This window comes from Patiria miniata, unplaced genomic scaffold, assembly GCF_015706575.1.
Source record: "Patiria miniata isolate m_02_andy unplaced genomic scaffold, ASM1570657v1 HiC_scaffold_17, whole genome shotgun sequence".
Classification (NCBI taxonomy): domain Eukaryota; kingdom Metazoa; phylum Echinodermata; class Asteroidea; order Valvatida; family Asterinidae; genus Patiria; species Patiria miniata.
Genome location: NW_024037055.1, coordinates 4,213,572 through 4,232,034, shown reverse-complemented (window position 1 = coordinate 4,232,034; position 18,463 = coordinate 4,213,572). Strand labels below are relative to the sequence as shown.

General features: G+C 43.4%; 2 protein-coding genes across 3 annotated transcripts; both read left to right on the top strand.

The window, feature by feature from the left end:
- The first annotated feature begins 488 nt into the window (after positions 1 to 488).
- LOC119723541 (neuroligin-3-like) lies at positions 489 to 9,851 on the top strand. Its single transcript, XM_038194246.1, has 8 exons — positions 489 to 888; positions 2,361 to 2,452; positions 2,933 to 3,026; positions 3,471 to 3,619; positions 4,231 to 4,532; positions 5,250 to 5,470; positions 5,860 to 6,007; positions 6,723 to 9,851. The coding sequence occupies exons 1-8, from the start codon at positions 489 to 491 to the stop codon at positions 7,462 to 7,464; spliced, it is 2,148 nt and encodes a 715-aa protein (XP_038050174.1). The 3' UTR covers positions 7,465 to 9,851.
- A 1,528-nt stretch (positions 9,852 to 11,379) lies between these two features.
- On the top strand, positions 11,380 to 17,540 carry LOC119723540. 2 transcript variants are annotated; one of them, XM_038194244.1, is made up of 4 exons: positions 11,380 to 11,487; positions 12,797 to 14,741; positions 15,536 to 15,661; positions 16,562 to 17,540. In XM_038194244.1, exons 2-4 carry the CDS (start codon positions 12,825 to 12,827, stop codon positions 16,871 to 16,873), a joined length of 2,355 nt encoding a protein of 784 aa, XP_038050172.1. In that variant the 5' UTR covers positions 11,380 to 11,487; positions 12,797 to 12,824; the 3' UTR covers positions 16,874 to 17,540. The 2 variants fall into 2 exon arrangements, with proteins under 2 accessions (XP_038050172.1, XP_038050173.1); XM_038194245.1 differs by having other exon boundaries at positions 11,410 to 11,432.
- The last annotated feature ends 923 nt before the right edge of the window (positions 17,541 to 18,463 follow it).

The window sequence follows — 18,463 nt, the reverse complement described above, 5'->3', positions numbered from 1 at the left end:
TTATTAAAAACAAAATCCGATGTTTTAAAATATAGGTCTAAGCAAATTATAATAGCCACTGATCAAAGATTAACTTTTAGTGCTTCTGAATTGGCCAGTAAGCTGAAGTACTGGAGAGTGAGGGGGAAATGTGAAAGTGTTGATTTAAATTCATCCGAGAAACTTTGAAGCTCGTTTTCTTAAGCAAGACACATTACTCGTATAAAGCTTAAAATATAAAAAGTGTCACCTTCTTTCGAGGACAGGAATGACAGTGTTTCAGAGTTTGAGTCGAGTCAATCAGAAGTTGATTGCAAAAACAGCAAATGGACAAAGAAAATTACATTTCAAAAACTTGCCACTTGAATGGAGACTTTATGGCTCGTGATTTAATTGCTATAGCTAGACCTAACGTACAAACCTGAAGTCTACATGAGAGCCTGGATTAGGATCAACAGGCTGTTTTTATTCAACTGAATGTTTCTTTAACGAATACATATTTTACAGAAATGAAACCAAGAGATGGCGATGGAACCGAAACAGACACAGAAGGAAGCGTCAGTTTCGCCGGCGACGCGCCCCCGGTGACCGGCAGCGAGGACCCGGCGGGCTCTTGGGACGCCGAGACGTGGAGTGAGGCCGGCAGCTGGAGCCAGCAGGGCTCGGAGGCCGAGGAGCAACCCGCGGACCAGCCCGGAGGTACCGGCGACCAAGAGGGCGGTGACCGCGGCGGTGCCGAGGAACCCATGGGGGACGACACGGGCCCGCCGGTCGATGGCTACCCGGTCATGGTCTTCATTCACGGCGATGGCTTTAAGGAAGGATCGGGGAGCATGTATGATGGCAGCGTACTCGCCAGTTACGGGGACGTCATTGTTGTCACTTTTAACTACCGTCTCGGAATTTTAGGTAAGTGTTAGCAAAATTGGCACATCACCAATAGCCTACTTGAGCAGGTGGCACATTAGGGACAGCGACCCCATTACAGCAAAAGTGCCCCCACTGGCAGCAGGAAATAGCAGTGAGACTCTTGAAATAAACTGCTCTCTCATCATTTTGTCAATGCAGTTCAGGGGCATGGATATAATATTTGCCGAAATTAGGTTTTATTCAAAAATTAATTGTTTAGTCCAATGTTCCCAGCACGAAACACGCAAACTTCTGTAACGATTTTAATAGGCCCTGGCTTCGTCTTTCCCCTTTGCCTCAAATTGTTCAGTTTTGTGTCATTAGGCCTACCTGTTTAGTATGAGTTCTTGTTTCCTTTCTTCATTCGTTGGGAGCTAGATATTTAATGACCTCGCTATAAAAAAAAAGAAGAGGGTCACCATAACTTCGCTCCGAATTAACGACCAATGCATGTTCCGAATGTGTAATAGATGATGAAGTCAATTAGGATCCTGCAGACTTAACTGTCATTCATCATATGTTTCCCAACCGCGATCTTGTTTATGCTATAGGTATTTATTATAGGCCAGATGGGCCCATCACGCACGATGCATATACCCTCAATCGCTTGATCTACTTATGTCTGAGTTATATTGATGTCAATAGGTGCGCATTGTCGGCCTAGTCTGTCCCAGCAGGATAACTGTTCATTAGAGTGGAAGAATGTATTCATCAATTCGACTTTTAGAAACTGCAGGCCTACTTGACATTTTCCTCTAGGGCAGCAAATGTGGCTGTACATAAATTATCTCTATTATTAATAGCGATATCTCATTTTTTTTTATGTAAAAGAGATATCAATATTTCTAATAGAGATATCTCTGTTTCTAATAGAGAAATCTGTATTTAAAATAGAGATATCTCTATTTCTATAATAGAGATATAGAGACATCTCTATTTCCTCGGTTAATACAGATGTCTCTATGTCTAATAGCGATATCTCTCCTCTATAGGGTACTAGGATATCTCTCCATTAGAAATAGAGATATCTCCATTTGGGACTAAATGTCAATTATACACGCCATAATAATGCGACTTTCCCTGGATGTGGGATTGACACGCTACTACAATGGATAGCCGTATAGTCACAGTTATGCCCTCACGATCTCGGTATTGAGGACTACTCAACCCAATAAAATGAGTCACAAGTCGCCAGGAAGACGTTTGAGTGTTCTCTTTTTTTGTACAATGGAGTTCAGTAAGAACAGTCAGGCGTTTTCACAATAGGCCTTTTAAAAAAAATGTAGATGTCAATGCCAGACTCCTTTCGTGTGTTCCGGTCACGTTCAGTGTCCTCAGAGATCTCTGTATTGCTAGTGAGGTCTGTCTACTGTCTGTCAATAATTTTTATTGCAACGAAACCCCGCTCCAATATATCCTCACCGTGTTTTGTATAATAATGAGACCAAACACTGCCCTTTTGTATATTACAGGTTTCCTGAGCACAAATGACGGGGCGGCAAGAGGAAACTACGGCCTGCTGGACCAGATACTGGTCTTGAAGTGGATCAACCAGAACATCCAGGTCAGTTCCTCTCTATACCAATACGATGAATCATATTATCCAGGATTAAGGTTGCTTCGTTTCTTCCCATGGAGTGTCTCAGATATACGCTGTTGTAAGGAGTAACTTCTCGATAAATCAACTTTCTGCCACTTTTCAAACGGTGGACATACGTATTACCGTCTAAAGAAGCAGAGCCTTTAATACTTGTTGAATCCAAACAAATGCTATTTCACACATGGGGTTTCAGTCCTGGATCTTCCTACAACATACCTCAAATGTTTGACAAATTAACTTATTCGTTTAACCATATCCAAGCAAACACTTAGACCAAATTATTTCCCCGATAAGTACTACCACAATACCTCGTCAACAATTGTGATGAAAATTGAATATTTCTGGTGACAATTTCTGGAATTGAAATTCCTTTCTGTAATCTGTGTTCAGCACTTGCAGACGTTTGAAACGTTAATCTCTGTTTTTCCCCTTCTTTTGGCCTAGAGTTTTGGTGGAGATCCCCGTCGCGTGACTGTGTTTGGCGTCGGCTCAGGAGCAGCGTGTGCTGGAATTTTGATGGTGTCAAATATGACTTCAGGTATACCTCTGTTTTAGAATTATGATAAATTCGATAGTTCTGTGTTTTTTTGACAATGGATAATAGTTTCTGGGCTTTTCTGGCTTTCAGAGCAGTTAGGTTAACAAAAGCTGCCTGATTTGTCATCCCATTGTAAAATAATATGTTACCACTGAAGAGTCCTAACATTTAAACGTCACAGTTAAACGATATTTGCTTTTTTCCTGGTTGAATATTTAATATTGGAAAACGTTGACACCAAAAGTACAGAGACGTCAATCACTTTGAGCCAGTGACGTTCTATCAGATACTATGGATGAAAAATGCGTCCGAGAAGCCTAATTAAGCCCTTTTCACATGAAACTGTAGCGGCAATAATGGTATAACATCTTTAAAACTTCAATCACGGTTTGCAGCTTTAATTGTAAATGTTTTTTTCTGATTATAACTTTTTTAACTTCACAGGTCTTATATCTGGAGTCATAGCGCACAGTGGTTCAGCCATTGCCCCGTGGGCAATCACGAGAGAACCTCGCAAGTTCGCCAAGATGGCGGCCACCGAGATAGGCTGCGAAGCACCAACCACCTACCAAATAGTGGACTGCTTACGACAGGTATGCCTCAGCCATACATGTAGCCTTCACTCGTACCAACGCCTTTTTATCCAATGGCCCTGGTGACTGCTAATTAATCTCTTTCACAAAAATTTGTGAAGAAACGCATTATACAAAACATTATGGGTAGTTTCAGCGCCATGATCAGTTCATGTACATTAATACGCACGCAGAAGAGTGTTGGCTCTGGGTCGCCAAGTCACCGATGAGAGCTTATGAGAGGATCATTCGTGATTGTAGTATCTGGCGAGGTCGTATTGTGTCATGCATTGGTTATTACAAAACTTTCGGGGGGGGGGCCAAGAATACAGTTGTGTATCCAGAATGTGTCGTACCACGAGGCTGACCGACCGGCCGTTTTTTGCAAATTGGTGAAGTGAGGGTGGGGAGGGGTTATGGCTCGACCTTTGACGCATGCATGGAGGCTCTTTCCCTTGCTGGTTTTCCTTCCCTCTATTAAATAATATTTCGCAAATTCCTGGAGGGAAAGGGGACGATTATAGACCACAGCATCGACTTCAATCGGTCGTCTTCAAACCTCTGGTTAAATCTATTTTCCAAGCTCCTCTGCCTTAGTACATTTACAGTGCGGCTCTACGTTTCCGCTTCAGGTCCGAGCCGAGGAGTTCCAGCTCCTGGACGTAGAGGCCCCGCTCTACTACAACGCCTTCGCCCCGACGGTGGACGGCGGCGTGCTCGAGGACCACCCCGCCGTGCTGTTCCAAGAAATCTCCCGCGGCCAGAGGAAGATGAGCTGCGCCGGCTGCTCCTACATGACGGGAGTGACCAGGAGCGAGGGGTTCATGTACGTCGGCGAGGACGCGGACGGGGCTGGTAAGCTGGACCCCGAGGTCTTCAATCACATCCTGGACGGGTTCGTGCAGAACAACTACGGTAGCAATATGCATGCTGGGTAGGTATTACAGGTTGCTCCCATTCGGAAACAAAGACTACTCCAGGATTTTGTTGCCTAACCCGGGGACATAAACACAAACTGAATCAATAATGCTAGAACCAGAACCTTCAACAACAGTTTCTTCCCCATGACAATCAAGGATAGGAATGGTCTCCCACCTGGTAGCATTGAATCTGGGAAAACATCTCACTGAACGTTTAGAGCGGAACTTCTCAAATTGTTCAGTGGTTCCAAATCTGTTGAAAATACGTCCAGCTCCATGCCCCAAACTAATCCAACAAGTTGGTTGATGTTTTCTGATGGATGCTTTGCCAACCTCATCCAGATTGAGATTCAGATAACACATGCTGGTCCGGAGCGCTTAAGCTGCTTCAGCGGCAGAGGGCGCTATGCATGAAATATATCCAGCCTTGGAAATTTCGGCACTCTGGTGCTAGATATTCTGAGCATATCTCACGTGGCTCATTTTAAGCTAATGCGTGCACGTAAAATGTATGCTCGGAATTTATGGGATCCATAGTCCCTAAATTTCTAGACTGTACAATTCATTTCACTCATCTTGTTGTTTGGCCTGGCTACCGTTAGCGGTGTACTAGGATGGGAAGACAACTAAGATGTGTATTCCATTGAGACTGTAAGCCAACAACTTAGCTTTGGAGGAACATTAATTCTATAATCTCAATTATTGCCTCCCCCCCCCAAAAAAAATGCCAGTAACGTCATCAAGAAGGCAATCTACTACGAGTACATCGACTGGGGCGGCGGAGAGGGCAACCCTTTCACGCTGAGCGAGAGCGCCATTGACATCATCACCGATGACCTCTGGGTGACCCCGGCCATCAGGTCACTCAAGATTGCCGAAGTGATGGGACTGGACACGTACCTCTACACCTTCGGCCACCGCTCCAAGATGGACGCCCACCCCAGATGGGCAGGTGAATCTCTTTGGCAGTTCAGTGATTGTTGTGCAGGGGTTGCTGTATGATTCCATGTATATATACGAAGTGTTGATAACTTCACATTCACTCCAACGTTTACACAAAAGTTGGCTGATCGTGGAGAATTTGAGGCAAGACTGTCTAAATGACAAGCCAGATCTTAATTCAATCGAAAGTCAAATCACAAGTGAGGTTATACAAGAAACACGAAAGAAGGTATATTGACAAAGTCCTTTAATTATCTAAGTTACGGTTTCAATGGCTGTCAGTTAAGACTCAGTGGCATATGATTGACTTGTGGTGACCTGTGACGACTTGACTGATACTCTGCTTGTTGTAATGTTGATAAAATCATTTTACTAAATTTATGATTTATTTGTTACCAGGATCTGTTCACCTGTCCGACATGCCGTTTGTCTTTGGTTCCCCGTTGATACCCGGCCCTCTTGGTATCTTCATGGAGAACTTCACTAAGGGCGACGCTTCGGTCAGCCTGGCCGTCATGACTTACTGGACCAACTTTGCCAAGACAGGGTCAGTCGTTCTTACAGGGGCAAACATCAAATTTCCCTGGGCCGTCAGTTTCGGGTCCAACCAGTCTTAGATTGCTTCAACCTTGTACCGCTTAGACTTTTATACACACTCGTTACAATTTTTTAACATAAGCTTTCCTGAACAAATACATAAACCAAAATTTTTTGACGTGTTAATTGGCTGGCCTCCTGCAAAGAGGAGTTATTCCGGTTCGCGCAGGTTCTGATCCCGGCCCAGCAGTTTTCTCTGATCAACATCATATCACATATATTTTGCTATTTTTGGCTTTGTATTTCAGTGGTCACCAAAGTATAAGATAAGACAGAAAAAAAGACCACGGGAGTTGTGCTTTGAAATGAAGGCGGATATGTATTGAGACGTTGTTACATAATGTTTAGATATCTTTAGGTAGGTGGTTCTGAGGAGACCTACTTCTCTATTTAAGGTAAAATCGCGTCCGATTATATCCGCAAACTTCTACAAAGTTCAAAATGATCAGGCTTATAAATTAATGTATTACACGACGGTGTATTGATTATCGGGAAAACATTCTGTATATACAACTGATTTGATTAAATCATTTATGCCTGAATCACCACAATGGGCAAATGGAAAATTCTTTGTAAAAATCCTGTCAGAAAGTAAACATCGAGAGTATCGTCTTTGGTTAACCCAGACCGTGTAACTTTTTATATTTATTTCATTTTTCCCGAAGGAACCCAAATAGACCAGTGCCCCAGACTCCTAGGAAGATCCACCGGCATTACAAGGTGGCATTCCCGTACGAGACCCTGGATCCCTGGCCTACGTACAACGACGGCTCGCAGCAGTTCATCCACATCGGAATCTCCCCGAGGATCCGAGACTTCTACCGGCTGCACAAGATCTCCTTCTGGGAGGAGCTAGTGCCAGAGATCAGCCGCGCGTTCCCGGCCGACGTGGTGCCGCACTACGTGGCCCCCACCCAGCCCGCACCAACCGGCATGACCACCATTTCGGATCCCGGCCCACTGACCACTTCAGCGGCGCCCCGGACCACTGACGCTAGCAATGAGATACCGAACAATGTACCCACCGCATCGGCGGCGGTATCACAGGGTAACGAGATACCGGTGGGCCCTGTAAAACAGGACGAACCGTCCGAGCAGAACTTCAAAGTTGAGCTCAGCGTCGTCATTGCGGTGGGAGGCTTTCTCTTGCTTCTTAACGTCCTCGTCCTAGGAACTATATATTACATGCGGGACCGGCGGAAGCTGGAGACCAAGTTGGCTGCGAAATACCTGGCGCAACAGGAGGAACGGAGGCAGCAGCAGAAGATGTCCGAGGGGGCGGGAAGCCGGCTGGCCGCCGCCAACAACCACGGAACGGCCTCGCCCGCACACCGCGGACTCAATCACAACATGAACAGGAACAGTGTTACCTTCGGCAATGATGGGGTCATTGAGTTCCAAGTATAATCTCTTCCAGCAGTATAATCGCTTCTCGTTCACACCCATCACCCGTTGGAATCCCTTCTGATGGCGGCCAGAGCATACTGCCTGGAACGATGAGTTTCCACCGGTTTTTCTTGGAACCAAGCAAGCTCACCGAATAAGGTTTCATGTCAAAGAGTGCAACCGCAAACCTATTCTCTTACTGGCTTTACCATGCAAACCTTCAATTCATATACCCAGAACGATGCTTATCTAAAACACCTCCATCACCAACACGGACCTATTCAACACTTGGAGGCAGCAAACACGTTTCCATGTTGGTTTTAGCAAACAGAGTTCTGTATCGAGGGGTTCTAAACACCAGTTTTTGTCTCCTGAATTTGCTTCCGGCTCAAGCAAATTCATGATGATAGACCTCTGAATAACCACCTGGAGGTCCAGTTACTAACGCAGTATCCAACAAGGTTTGGAAAATGCCAGCTGTTCAAAATACTCATCAAAATATAATTTGGTGCTGGATAACCACAGAAGGTAACTTAACAAACTTCATCAAGACCTGTATAAGCCTTAAACTCGGTAAGGGCAGAACGTTTTCGCTTACAAAGTAACGAAGTTCGCTATCATCTCACGATCAGTGTTTGTATTATAATAATGCTAACTGTGCCACGACAATAATACATGTGATGTAAAATTTCTCATATTTTGTGATTTAATATTATACCTGTAAGGACTATAATGCGTCGGTATTGATGCATCATTCTTGGTACAACTTTCCTGTTGATAGGAAAAGGGGTGTGACATCCGATAGTGAATAGGGGCAGAAAGGCGCCGTGCTGGTTTTTTTTTGGGGGGGGGGGATACAGCCAGTCGAAATGTGAAAAACTACAATTCAATCAAATAAACTGTTATCGTCAAATTTGTAAGTTTAGGATTAAACTTAAAATGTAACGTGTTACACTCCCCGTAATTTCGGATTGAACACTCGTTTTAGAGTTTAGTTCAGTAACCAAATGGTCAAATCGAACAACAAAATTATATCTTGCCCTGAAGCCGTCACAGTCACAGACGTTCCGGCCATTAATGAATACGGTTGGTTGTTATGCATTGTCGTTATGGTTTATGGGGCGTTAACTGTTTTTTTTTTTTAAATAATTTTGTACATAATTGTGTAGATAAGTTGTATGTAATCGCGTATACTAATTAATGTTTTGCATCTCATGGCAAGAAAATTATGTCCTTTTTATACGTGCCGATTGAAATATCTGAAAATGTTTCTATACAAGTTTCACTAAAAATGGTGTACCGTTGTTTGTATATCTTGATAACTACTTTAGTAACTTTCCAATTTATAGTGTATGTGTGTAGTCAGTAGGCCTAGAAGGTAATTATCATAGCCTCTCTTGCCTATAACCGTAACCAACCTAGCAGCAAAATCAAAATTAACTCCGTTCACATCTGTACTTACGTTTAAACACGTGTCCATGCTTGATGCTAAAATATCAGATGGATTGGCATTGCAGACGAGGGCCCCAGTGCTTCATGGTCTGTGGCGAGGATGAAAGGTTAATCTGTACTGAGAGGTTAGTCAGCTATGATGTACTTATAATCCATGCAATCCAAGCTGAAGCTCTCAGAAGCCTTGAGCATCAAAATATCATTTGATGCTCGTCTGTCATCATCATAATAATCAATATTAGTTTTGCCCTTCACCGACGTATAAACACTGTATATACTCAGTGTGTTACCTCCCGAGTGAAAGCTTGGAAAAAAAATCACCTGCATGGGTGGGACTCGAACTGTCTCGAACCCATGACCTCCTGCCTGATCTAGTGCAGACGTAGACGTCTTACAACTGACCACCGAGCTTGCAAGATGGGTTGGCTGGTTCGCATCTAGTGTAGCAGCGGGTACCGCAATTTAACCACCTATAGGCTTATTTATCATCATAATTTTCATCTCCACCATCGCCTTCGTCTTTTATATCACAATATCGCTACCTTGGGCGTATTTATGAAGCGCACATGTCCATCAGTATTGGTGCTCAGGGCGCTACATCATTACCCCCTGCTGCTTGCATGGACCCATGAAATATTCCACAGACCATCTCAGTATAGTAGCCTACCTGTCCGATATACAAGCTCGAGGTGCTGGCATTTCGGCGTAAAACAATGAGCTAAAAACTCAGTCATATAGTATAACCATCTGCACGGGTACCCATTCACTCCTGGCCGGTTGGGGAGAAGAAAGTAGTAACAAAGTGCCTGGCCTGAGGACACACGTATACCACAACCCCAGGCTGGACTCGAACCCACAACCTGCAGAATACCCCACAGAACTTTTACTAACCTCGAGGCCACGGCACTTCACCCCCTCCCCATTCATCATCATTCGAACTATCGTCATTATCCTAATTCTTAATAAAGCCCGGTTCATACTTCACGCGAAAGCTTGTGCGAAGCGAAATTCATGTCGTCAACAATGGTAGACGCGCTTCGAATGTATTGTTGACATCACGAATTTCGCTTCGCTTTCGCTTTCGCGTGAAGTATGAACCGGGCTTTAGCCGTCATTCACTGTATATCACCACTTTGACCGCTACCATCACCAGCATCCCCATCTAATCATTCCAACTCATCTTCACCACCATGCATGCTGCACATCACCATCACCGAAGTAGCCCAACCCCACACTAGTCATCACCGCCATATTCTGTGACCATCACGCGAATGACTGCCGACACCATGTAGTCAGTGCTGCACTAATGGACCGATCCAGTAAGCTCCGCCCAGTGCGCACGTGGGCAAATTAACACGTGCTCTGCTCCAATGCCACGCTGCGTTTTCCTTCTGCGCGCATCATACGCGCGTGCACGCATGTCGGACTTTTGTGCACGCACGTCGGACATAAATCACTGCTGTGATTGGTCAGAACACCATGGGGCGATGCTTACTGGATCGGTCCATTACTCACCATGCAAAGTACCTCTCGTCAATTTTGTAAAGGCAAGCTTATGGGCCTTATTCACGAGTCGGCCATATTGGATTGAGAGTGTGGTCAATAAAATCTTCATTTTTGGAACTTGTGTACAAAAACGAAAGCAGTGACGTTACAAATTAATACCAGTCTGCTCTGGTGCAATAATTTAAACTTTGTGATTAAACATACTCATCTAATTTTTAAAGCCACATAAAAAAACCCCGAAAGTGAGGCTATAGAGTGTAGTCTGCTACCATCCCATTCAACAGTTCACAAATTATGAAATACGTCCAGGAAACACTACAAAAATGGCCTATTTGTGCATAAGTCCCATAGTCTACAATTTAACACCCGTATGGTCATTGTGTCATAGCCGAGATTGGTGTTTCAGCACATGACTATGTGTGTTTACTAGATTTCATTGATTTATGCAACTTTCTTTCGTTACTTCAAGCTTAAAACAGAGAGTTATAATAATATTAAACTGTTATACCACATTTCCCAGGTTTCAAGCAACAGGACATGCGGTATTTTTTTAAGCTATGCAAAAAAAAACTTTGTGAAATGCTTCGTGTATACATTTTGGATGTAATGTAAATGTAGAAAATAAGTGTTCGGCGGTTTCATCTTTCCCGAAAGAGCTTTAATAAAAAAAAATGTATATGTATAGTTGTATGCATCTGTGTCCTTACTTTAATCCTTCAAGACACACTGGATATTGTTGGTGGATACAGAATATTAAGCCGCTTGTGTTCCTGCTAAAAACTGGTCCAAGAGTGCACACATTTCTTTTTATTCATAATGGATATAAATTAATCTTTTCAGGCTTTGGTCTGGGGGGGGGGATGTTTGATCCAATGTCCCATCACCCTGTTCAAAAAGTGTGTGGGGTATATCCCCCCCCCCCCCCCCCCCCCGGACAGGTATATCCCCCCCCCCCCAGCTCGACTGGCTTTAGTGAGTCACATGGTGGCGCTTTTTTTCAAGATGGCTGCGTAATTGTGCTGACGATTGACGTACGTACGTATGACCGACCGGTGCTGAGTCAAATTTCAATCGAGTTCACTGAAGGTAAAGACAACTTGTGTGAGCTGTCTTGACGTATGACATTTGTAAACTGTCTATTGCACAGTGTAAATTGCATAGGGGAGGGGAAACAATTGATAATCATGAATAGCCTAGGCGCTAGCCCCATTATGTAGCCCCATAAATGTGGCCAATTTACTGGACTACCTCCGTAAACATGGTAAACATAGGCCACACTTCCACATAAAAACGTGTCGCACTTTGTCACATTTTGATTTTTACATTTAGGCTTAGTTTGTAGGTTTTTTTTGCTTTAGAAGCATACTCACCCTCTTTATCATGTTTATAGGCTAATGAGAAAGTGCTGCCTTTTTCAGATGTCTAATTTTTGTGAAATTTCATGTTGAAATTTTGATACGCAAACGTGTGCAAATGAATCTGGAAATTTCACGAAAAATAGACATCTGAAAAAGGCAGCACTTTCTGATTAGCCTATAAATTATTAGAGGGTGAGTATGCTTCTAAAGCAAAAATAAACTAGGCATACAAATTACAAACTAAGCCTAAATTGTGAAAATCAAAATTTGACAAAGCTAAATTTAGTTTGACATGTTTTTGTACATGTATGTAGGCCTACATGGTGGAAGTGTGGCCTTTAAGGCTTTATTTATGGAGGTAGTCCAGTAAATTTGCCACATTTATGATTCTAGATAAGGCCGAATATAAAAAAAACCATGTTTCTTGTCCAGGTTTTTGAAAAAAAGGAGGAAGAGGGGCTTTTGCAGATTGTATACCCAGCACGATATGGGGCTGCACATGGAGTTTGTTTATCGACAGCAGGTCATGGTCGTGTCCCCTGGCCCTGCGCTTCACGTACATGTTTGTATATGTACGTGCATATAGACAATACATTATCATACTCACAGCCATAAACGTTATTGAATGATCGCTGTATGATGTCATCTGCGCTATTGTGGTTGAATTTTCACGGATTAGTTTGCAACCCAAAAAATAATCGTGAGTATCAACTATCATAACTATCATTGATGCCCCATTTTTTTGTCTCTGACATGTGGACAAGCCAGTAGGTGCTTTCAAAGGTATTTTTGTCAAGTATTTTGTGTGATTTTTGGCAACTTTTGTGGTGAACTTTGAAAATTGCAACATTGATCATTCTTCCTTATAGTGGGACGCTAGTACCACAGGCTAACATCCCAAATGTCAAAAGTTCTAGCGCCCCAGTAAGTGGGACTACACTGCCAGGGTTAGGGTCAGTCCGTGGAAATTTAGTGTACAAGACCTTACGTTCAGCTGACCAATGCATTTGATATTGTACATGTCTTTTCCTTTCTAGGAATTGCCTTCAACTATGATCAACGAAAATGGGCAATGCCAAGATGAGTCGGAGCTTATGCTTGCGGCACCGCGTCAAAATTATTGTGCTGGTGATGATATCTGTGTGCACTGTTACTGCCGTGCTGTTCCTCTACAAATCGGAGGAGTTGCATGCCAGACGTCGACCAGGCCTGATTCCTTTCACAGAAAACCACAACCCTCTTGCCACCAAATTACTTCAGGAAGGGTTTGTCATTGGGAGAAACGGCATCCGAGTTGGACCTGGGGACCTCACGGAAGGACAACTCTATGGAAAGGAAGGGCGGGAATTGCGTAAAGAGCTGGAAAGGTTAACCCTACTTCAACAGGCCAATGTGTCCAAATACAATGAAAATGTCAAGGGGAGTGATAAGAATGTCGGCGAAGGTAGCCGAAAAAAATACATGATGAGGTCCGAGGTCCGAAAGGCTCTTCAGCAGAGAGTTGTCAACGGGACCAGATCAGATAGCAAGAAGCAAGCTTGCGTGGTTCCTGAACTCAATCCCTTTGATGAGTCCATAAGGGAACACATCAGGGAGCCGGAACCCCTGAAGTGTGAGGGGATCATGCTCACCGATGTCAAGAACAAGCAGCTTGTGCTGCGGAAAGTGTTATCCCAAAAGATCAAGTATGAGACCTGCTATGTGTCGACTATCGAGAGAGTGTCAGACTTTTCCAGCCTTGTTTCGTCACCCGTCAAGGTTCGTGTTGATAACCAGCATCACTCAAAGCCGGAAGAAATTCCGCTAAGGTATAATTTGACCTCAGACTTTACCGCCGTGGTTTGCCTGGATGAAAAAAGTGACATTAGCAACTCGGAGTTTAATGACGCCTTCACTGATATAAGCAATGAGGAGGAATTCGATGCCTTCTACAGGGCAAGTCCTGGACTTTTTGGTCTGCATGCCAGTGTAGTTCCCAGGCCTGAGGTACTGCAGCGGTTGCGCAAAATCAAACCGCCCAAGGATGGTCTTGGAGTTAATGTCATTATGCTTGCCATTGAAGCCACCTCCAGGATGAACTTCATCAGGCAGCTTCCCCAAACAACTGAGCTCCTTGCAAAGTTAGGGAGCATAGTTCTGGAAGGATATAACATTGTTGCCGATGCCACAGCAGGCGCAATGATCCCGATGCTCACAGGTAAGACAGAACTTGAGCTACCCGAGATCCGAAAAGGTGAACCGCGTTCCAAATCGGTGGACACGTACCCAATGATCTGGAAAGAGTTTGCCAAGAGCGGGTATGCCACAATGTTTGCCGAGGACAGTCCAGGCATGGCCACCTTCAATCTGCGATTCAACGGCTTCGAGGAACAACCCACAGACCATTACATGCGGACTTTTTGGAATTCTGCCAAGGACAGGCGCCACTGTCTTGGTCCGCGGCCTGTTCACAATGTCATGCTGAACTACCTGTTTGATTACATGACCGAGTACAAGGACAAGCCCCACTTTGCCTTATCATTCCTGGTTGGCCTGACTCATGCTAACATCAACCCACTGAAGTTGATGGACGACGACCTGTACTGGTTTCTCAACAACGCCCACAACCAGGGTCTCCTAAACAACACGATGATCTTCATGTTTGGCGATCACGGGTCGCGATACTCTGCAATACGCAAGACTCTACAAGGGAAGCTCGAAGAACGCTTGCCCTTCATGTCAATCACCTTGCCGGACTGGATGCCCAAGCGTCACCCAGACATGGTCCAGAACCTACTGATGAACGCTAAGAGACTTGTTACACCGTTTGACATCCATCAGACTCTGCAATCTGTGCTGCACTCTAGCACCAGGCCTGTTAGCGTGAAGCAGCGTGGAATAAGCCTTTTCCGTGAAATCCCACTGGAGAGAACATGTGACCACGCCCATGTTGCCCCTCACTGGTGTTCCTGCATGACCTGGGAACCAGCTAGTGGGGATTGGGTAAGGAGACAAGGCAAGGCATGCTGGCTGGCTTATGAAAAAAAAAGTTAAGGGCGAACCCTGTCTTGCCGGCAAGACAGGGTTGACCCTTAACTTCTTTTCTTTCATAAGCCAGCTGGACTAGTGAGGAACCAGACTATTCCATGTAGCTCCTCAGGCTTTTTCACTAATCCGCAGTAGAATTTTTAAATTCTCGCACCAGAATGTCATGAACAACAATGTTATTTCCAATAATTTAGACTCGCCAGGCGGACTACTTAGGGAATGGTTTTGACCAGTCCGCCACTGTTTTTACTCTCATTTGGCGAGTGGACTTCAAGTCGAACCCTGCACAAAATTGAAGTTTAATTTAATGTTAGGCCTGCAAAAACAAATGGAAACAAGTGCATGTACTGAATGTACATAGTACAAAAATGTATGTGTATATTGTACATGTATGCTCTAACTGTTGTACATGTACATATTTATTCACAGGTCTGTACATGAAGTTGGTTAAATCTGCACATAGGCGTTCAACTTTTCCGAGGATCCACCGATTTCCTTTTTATTTTCACCTCACATATTTTTCACTTCACAAATCGTTTACTTCACAAAAACGTAAAACAAAAATGTAGAAAATCCGGAAAAGTTTGGAATTTTCATTTTTTTGTGTTTACTTCCCCGTTGCCTGCATTTATGACATTTAGGTCTATAGGCAATAGATATCACCAGCAAGCTTCATTGAAATTGGGACTATATCAAATGGGATTGCACGGGACAAGGATAAATGTATTTCATTTTCTACTTGTTCATAGGCAAGTGATCTTGCATCTGCTGTCCTTGATGATATCAATGCCAAGACGGAGGTGGTCCGACACAAGTGTGCCAAACTCCGCCTGAACGTGGCCCTACACGCTGAAAAGATGGTCCCAAATGAACAGGTACAGATTCTGTTGTTTTTCTCTTAATGAAATTTGACCTAGCTTTTGGGTGTTTTATGTTAACCAAAAAATTACTGCTTTCTATTTTTGGTGCCTTTAAAAATCTGCAAAAAGTTTTATGTGGGGTTTCTTTTGTAAGTAAACAAATCCGGTGTGCAAAAAAGTACTCTGGTTCCTGGCTCCTACATTATTGATTTTGAACTGGGGCAGGAACCAGTCTACCCTGTGAGAACAGAATTCTTGATGGGCCGCAATTTCATATTTAACATTTGTCAAGCATACAGTGGTCTTCTTTTTTCATTTGATGTCCTATTCCAAGGCTTATAACTTTGGTATTGCTAGGGAAAAAAAACATTTTGAAAAGGGGCAGTTTTTCAAAAGCCATTTTTTTTTTCAGTTACTATTTCCATAAATGGTTAGAGAGTAGTAATGTGAACAAAATACAGAAAACCCAGCTCCAAAACCATTACAATGCGCTGTAAAAATCGACATACATTTTGCAGTATGCATTTAGTTTTGAAGAGTGTCTGCATTTGGAAGATTGGTACCAGCCACACCCCCCCCCCACCCCCACCCGTTTTTTAAATTTTATGGAGGGCAAGCGTCTGGAGACAAAAACAAATGTCTACCTTTCAGCGCAGATGTGCAAGTGCAGTTGCCCCCACTGACATCTAAAGCTGGATACACCACTGCTCGTGCCTTTCCACCAAATACTTTACAACTGAATAACTAAATGTACGCCCTCCAACTGCGAAATGTAAAACAACATTGATTCATAATTTTCATCACACTTTTTTTTTTTTTTCCTCGTATCGCTGCCTCGCTTTTCTTGAAAAAAGTGAGTGCAGCTTCTGAGAAGGAAGTTCCTATTTGATTAACAAATCTACAACTTTCGTGCAGGTTTTGCGATTTAAGAACACAGATGATGACCATAGAGAAGCGGCTTTCAGCGACAACTCTACCGTTCAGGTTGATGAGCTGCCTGTTCTCTACCAGGTCACCGTGGAAACCTTGCCTGGTAACGGCCTCTACGAGGGCACGGTCAGAGTGCTGCCGCAGAGCAAGAATCAGTTCATCGTCTACCAGTCTACCGGGGACATCAGTCGTATCAATAGGTATGGTAAACAGGCCGACTGCATCCGGCGATCCCGGCCCAACATGATGCCGTTCTGCTACTGCAAAGACAACAAAAAGCCGAAACGGAGATTGTAATGTATACCGGAGTTGTGGTCAAGTGCATCTCAAGTCAAATCACAAGACGGTCACTAGCCTTGAATGCAAGGCTGCATACGTGCTTTAAGAGCTTGCGCACATTCGGCTCCATCCACACTGCGAAACTCCGATCCAAAGGTACACACAAAACCCACAATGCATACTGCAAACACACTGCCGCTGTGCAAGAATCCCAAGCATGTACTCTGAAGCAGTCTTTACAGCCTTGCATTCAAGGCTATATACAGCCTTGCATTCAAGGCTAACACAGCCTTGCATTCAAGGCTATACACAGCCTTGCATTCAAGGCTGTACACAGCCTTGCATTCAAGGCTTTACACAGCCTTGCATTCAAGGCTTTACACAGCCTTGCATTCAAGGCTATACACAGCCGTGCATTCAAGGCTGTACACAGCCTTGCATTCAAGGCTGTACACAGCCTTGCATTCAAGGCTGTACCCATCTTGCATTCAAGGCTGTACACAGCCTTGCATTCAAGGCTATACACAGCCTTGCATTCAAGGCTATACACAGTCTTGCATTCAAGGCTAGATAGTCACAAGTGAGGTTACAAGTGACTGTGGGTCAATTATGACAAATAATTCCTTCACAATTCATTTGAATAGCTTGTGACTTGATATTGAAGGAGTTATCATTTTCCATTGTTTTTTTTTTAACAACTCATCAAAAAGCTACACAAAAGTGTTTTTGTTCAACTTTTAGCAAACATTCCTCTTTTTTGCCGATGCTGCAAACATAGTGAGTTCAAAACTTTTGTGAAGGGTCATGAGAGCTGGTATCCATTTCAAATGGTGCGCAAAAACGGTATGTGCATTCAAGAAAAGAAACATGGATCCTGTCATCGTGTATAAGGCCAAATAAAAAGAAAAACTTGATTAGCATCCCCGCCCGCTTCCTTTTTGGAGGTTGCCTTTTTTTAACAAAAAAATTATGAATTTTTAACAGTGACATCATTTTGGCCGCTTTGTCTGTTGCATCTAGCCCATATAAAGCTGTTATGTCATTTCCTGACTCCAAGTGGCGGCCATTCAAAAAAAAAAGCTGGCGGCCATCTTGAAAAATAGCCCGGTCGGGCGGCCATTTTGGAGGGGGAAAGAAAGGGCCTCCCTTTTTTTTTTAAAAGGTAGGACGCTAAACATTTTTTAAAAATTTGGCCTAAGCGAAACGATGTTGAACAAGTACAGAGGAAAAGCAAGATTCACATTTGTTCTTTAGTTTTTATCATTTTTTTTTGGGGGGGGGAAATGGAATCAGAGTACTTTTAAAATAACTAAGCAAATTCAGTACTTAAAAGTTTGGAGGATATATTCAACTGAAGTGAAATCTTTTGCTTTTTACAATTGGCAAGATTTTTTAATCCATACTATGAAAAAGTGACATTTCAACTCACAAGAAAAAAAACCTTAAAGTTTTTCCCCAAATATATAGTACTTATAGATAAATTATAGTGCCATTTTATTTTATTATTCACTTAAATTGTCTAATGTGTTAATACGTTAACTCTTGCTCTTAAAGATATTTATTTCTTTTTTTTAGGTTTTTGTTTTGTTTTTGAAACGGATTGCATCC

Coding starts and splice junctions, on each gene's coding strand:
- LOC119723541 (XM_038194246.1), top strand. CDS start 489: ATGAAACCAAGAGATGGCGATGGAACCGAAACAGACACAGAAGGAAGC. Junction 2,453..2,932: donor GGATCAACCAGAACATCCAG/GTCAGTTCCTCT, acceptor CTTTTGGCCTAG/AGTTTTGGTGGAGATCCCCG. Junction 6,008..6,722: donor ACCAACTTTGCCAAGACAGG/GTCAGTCGTTCT, acceptor TTTTTCCCGAAG/GAACCCAAATAGACCAGTGC.
- LOC119723540 (XM_038194244.1), top strand. CDS start 12,825: ATGGGCAATGCCAAGATGAGTCGGAGCTTATGCTTGCGGCACCGCGTC. Junction 14,742..15,535: donor AACCAGCTAGTGGGGATTGG/GTAAGGAGACAA, acceptor ACTTGTTCATAG/GCAAGTGATCTTGCATCTGC. Junction 15,662..16,561: donor AGATGGTCCCAAATGAACAG/GTACAGATTCTG, acceptor ACTTTCGTGCAG/GTTTTGCGATTTAAGAACAC.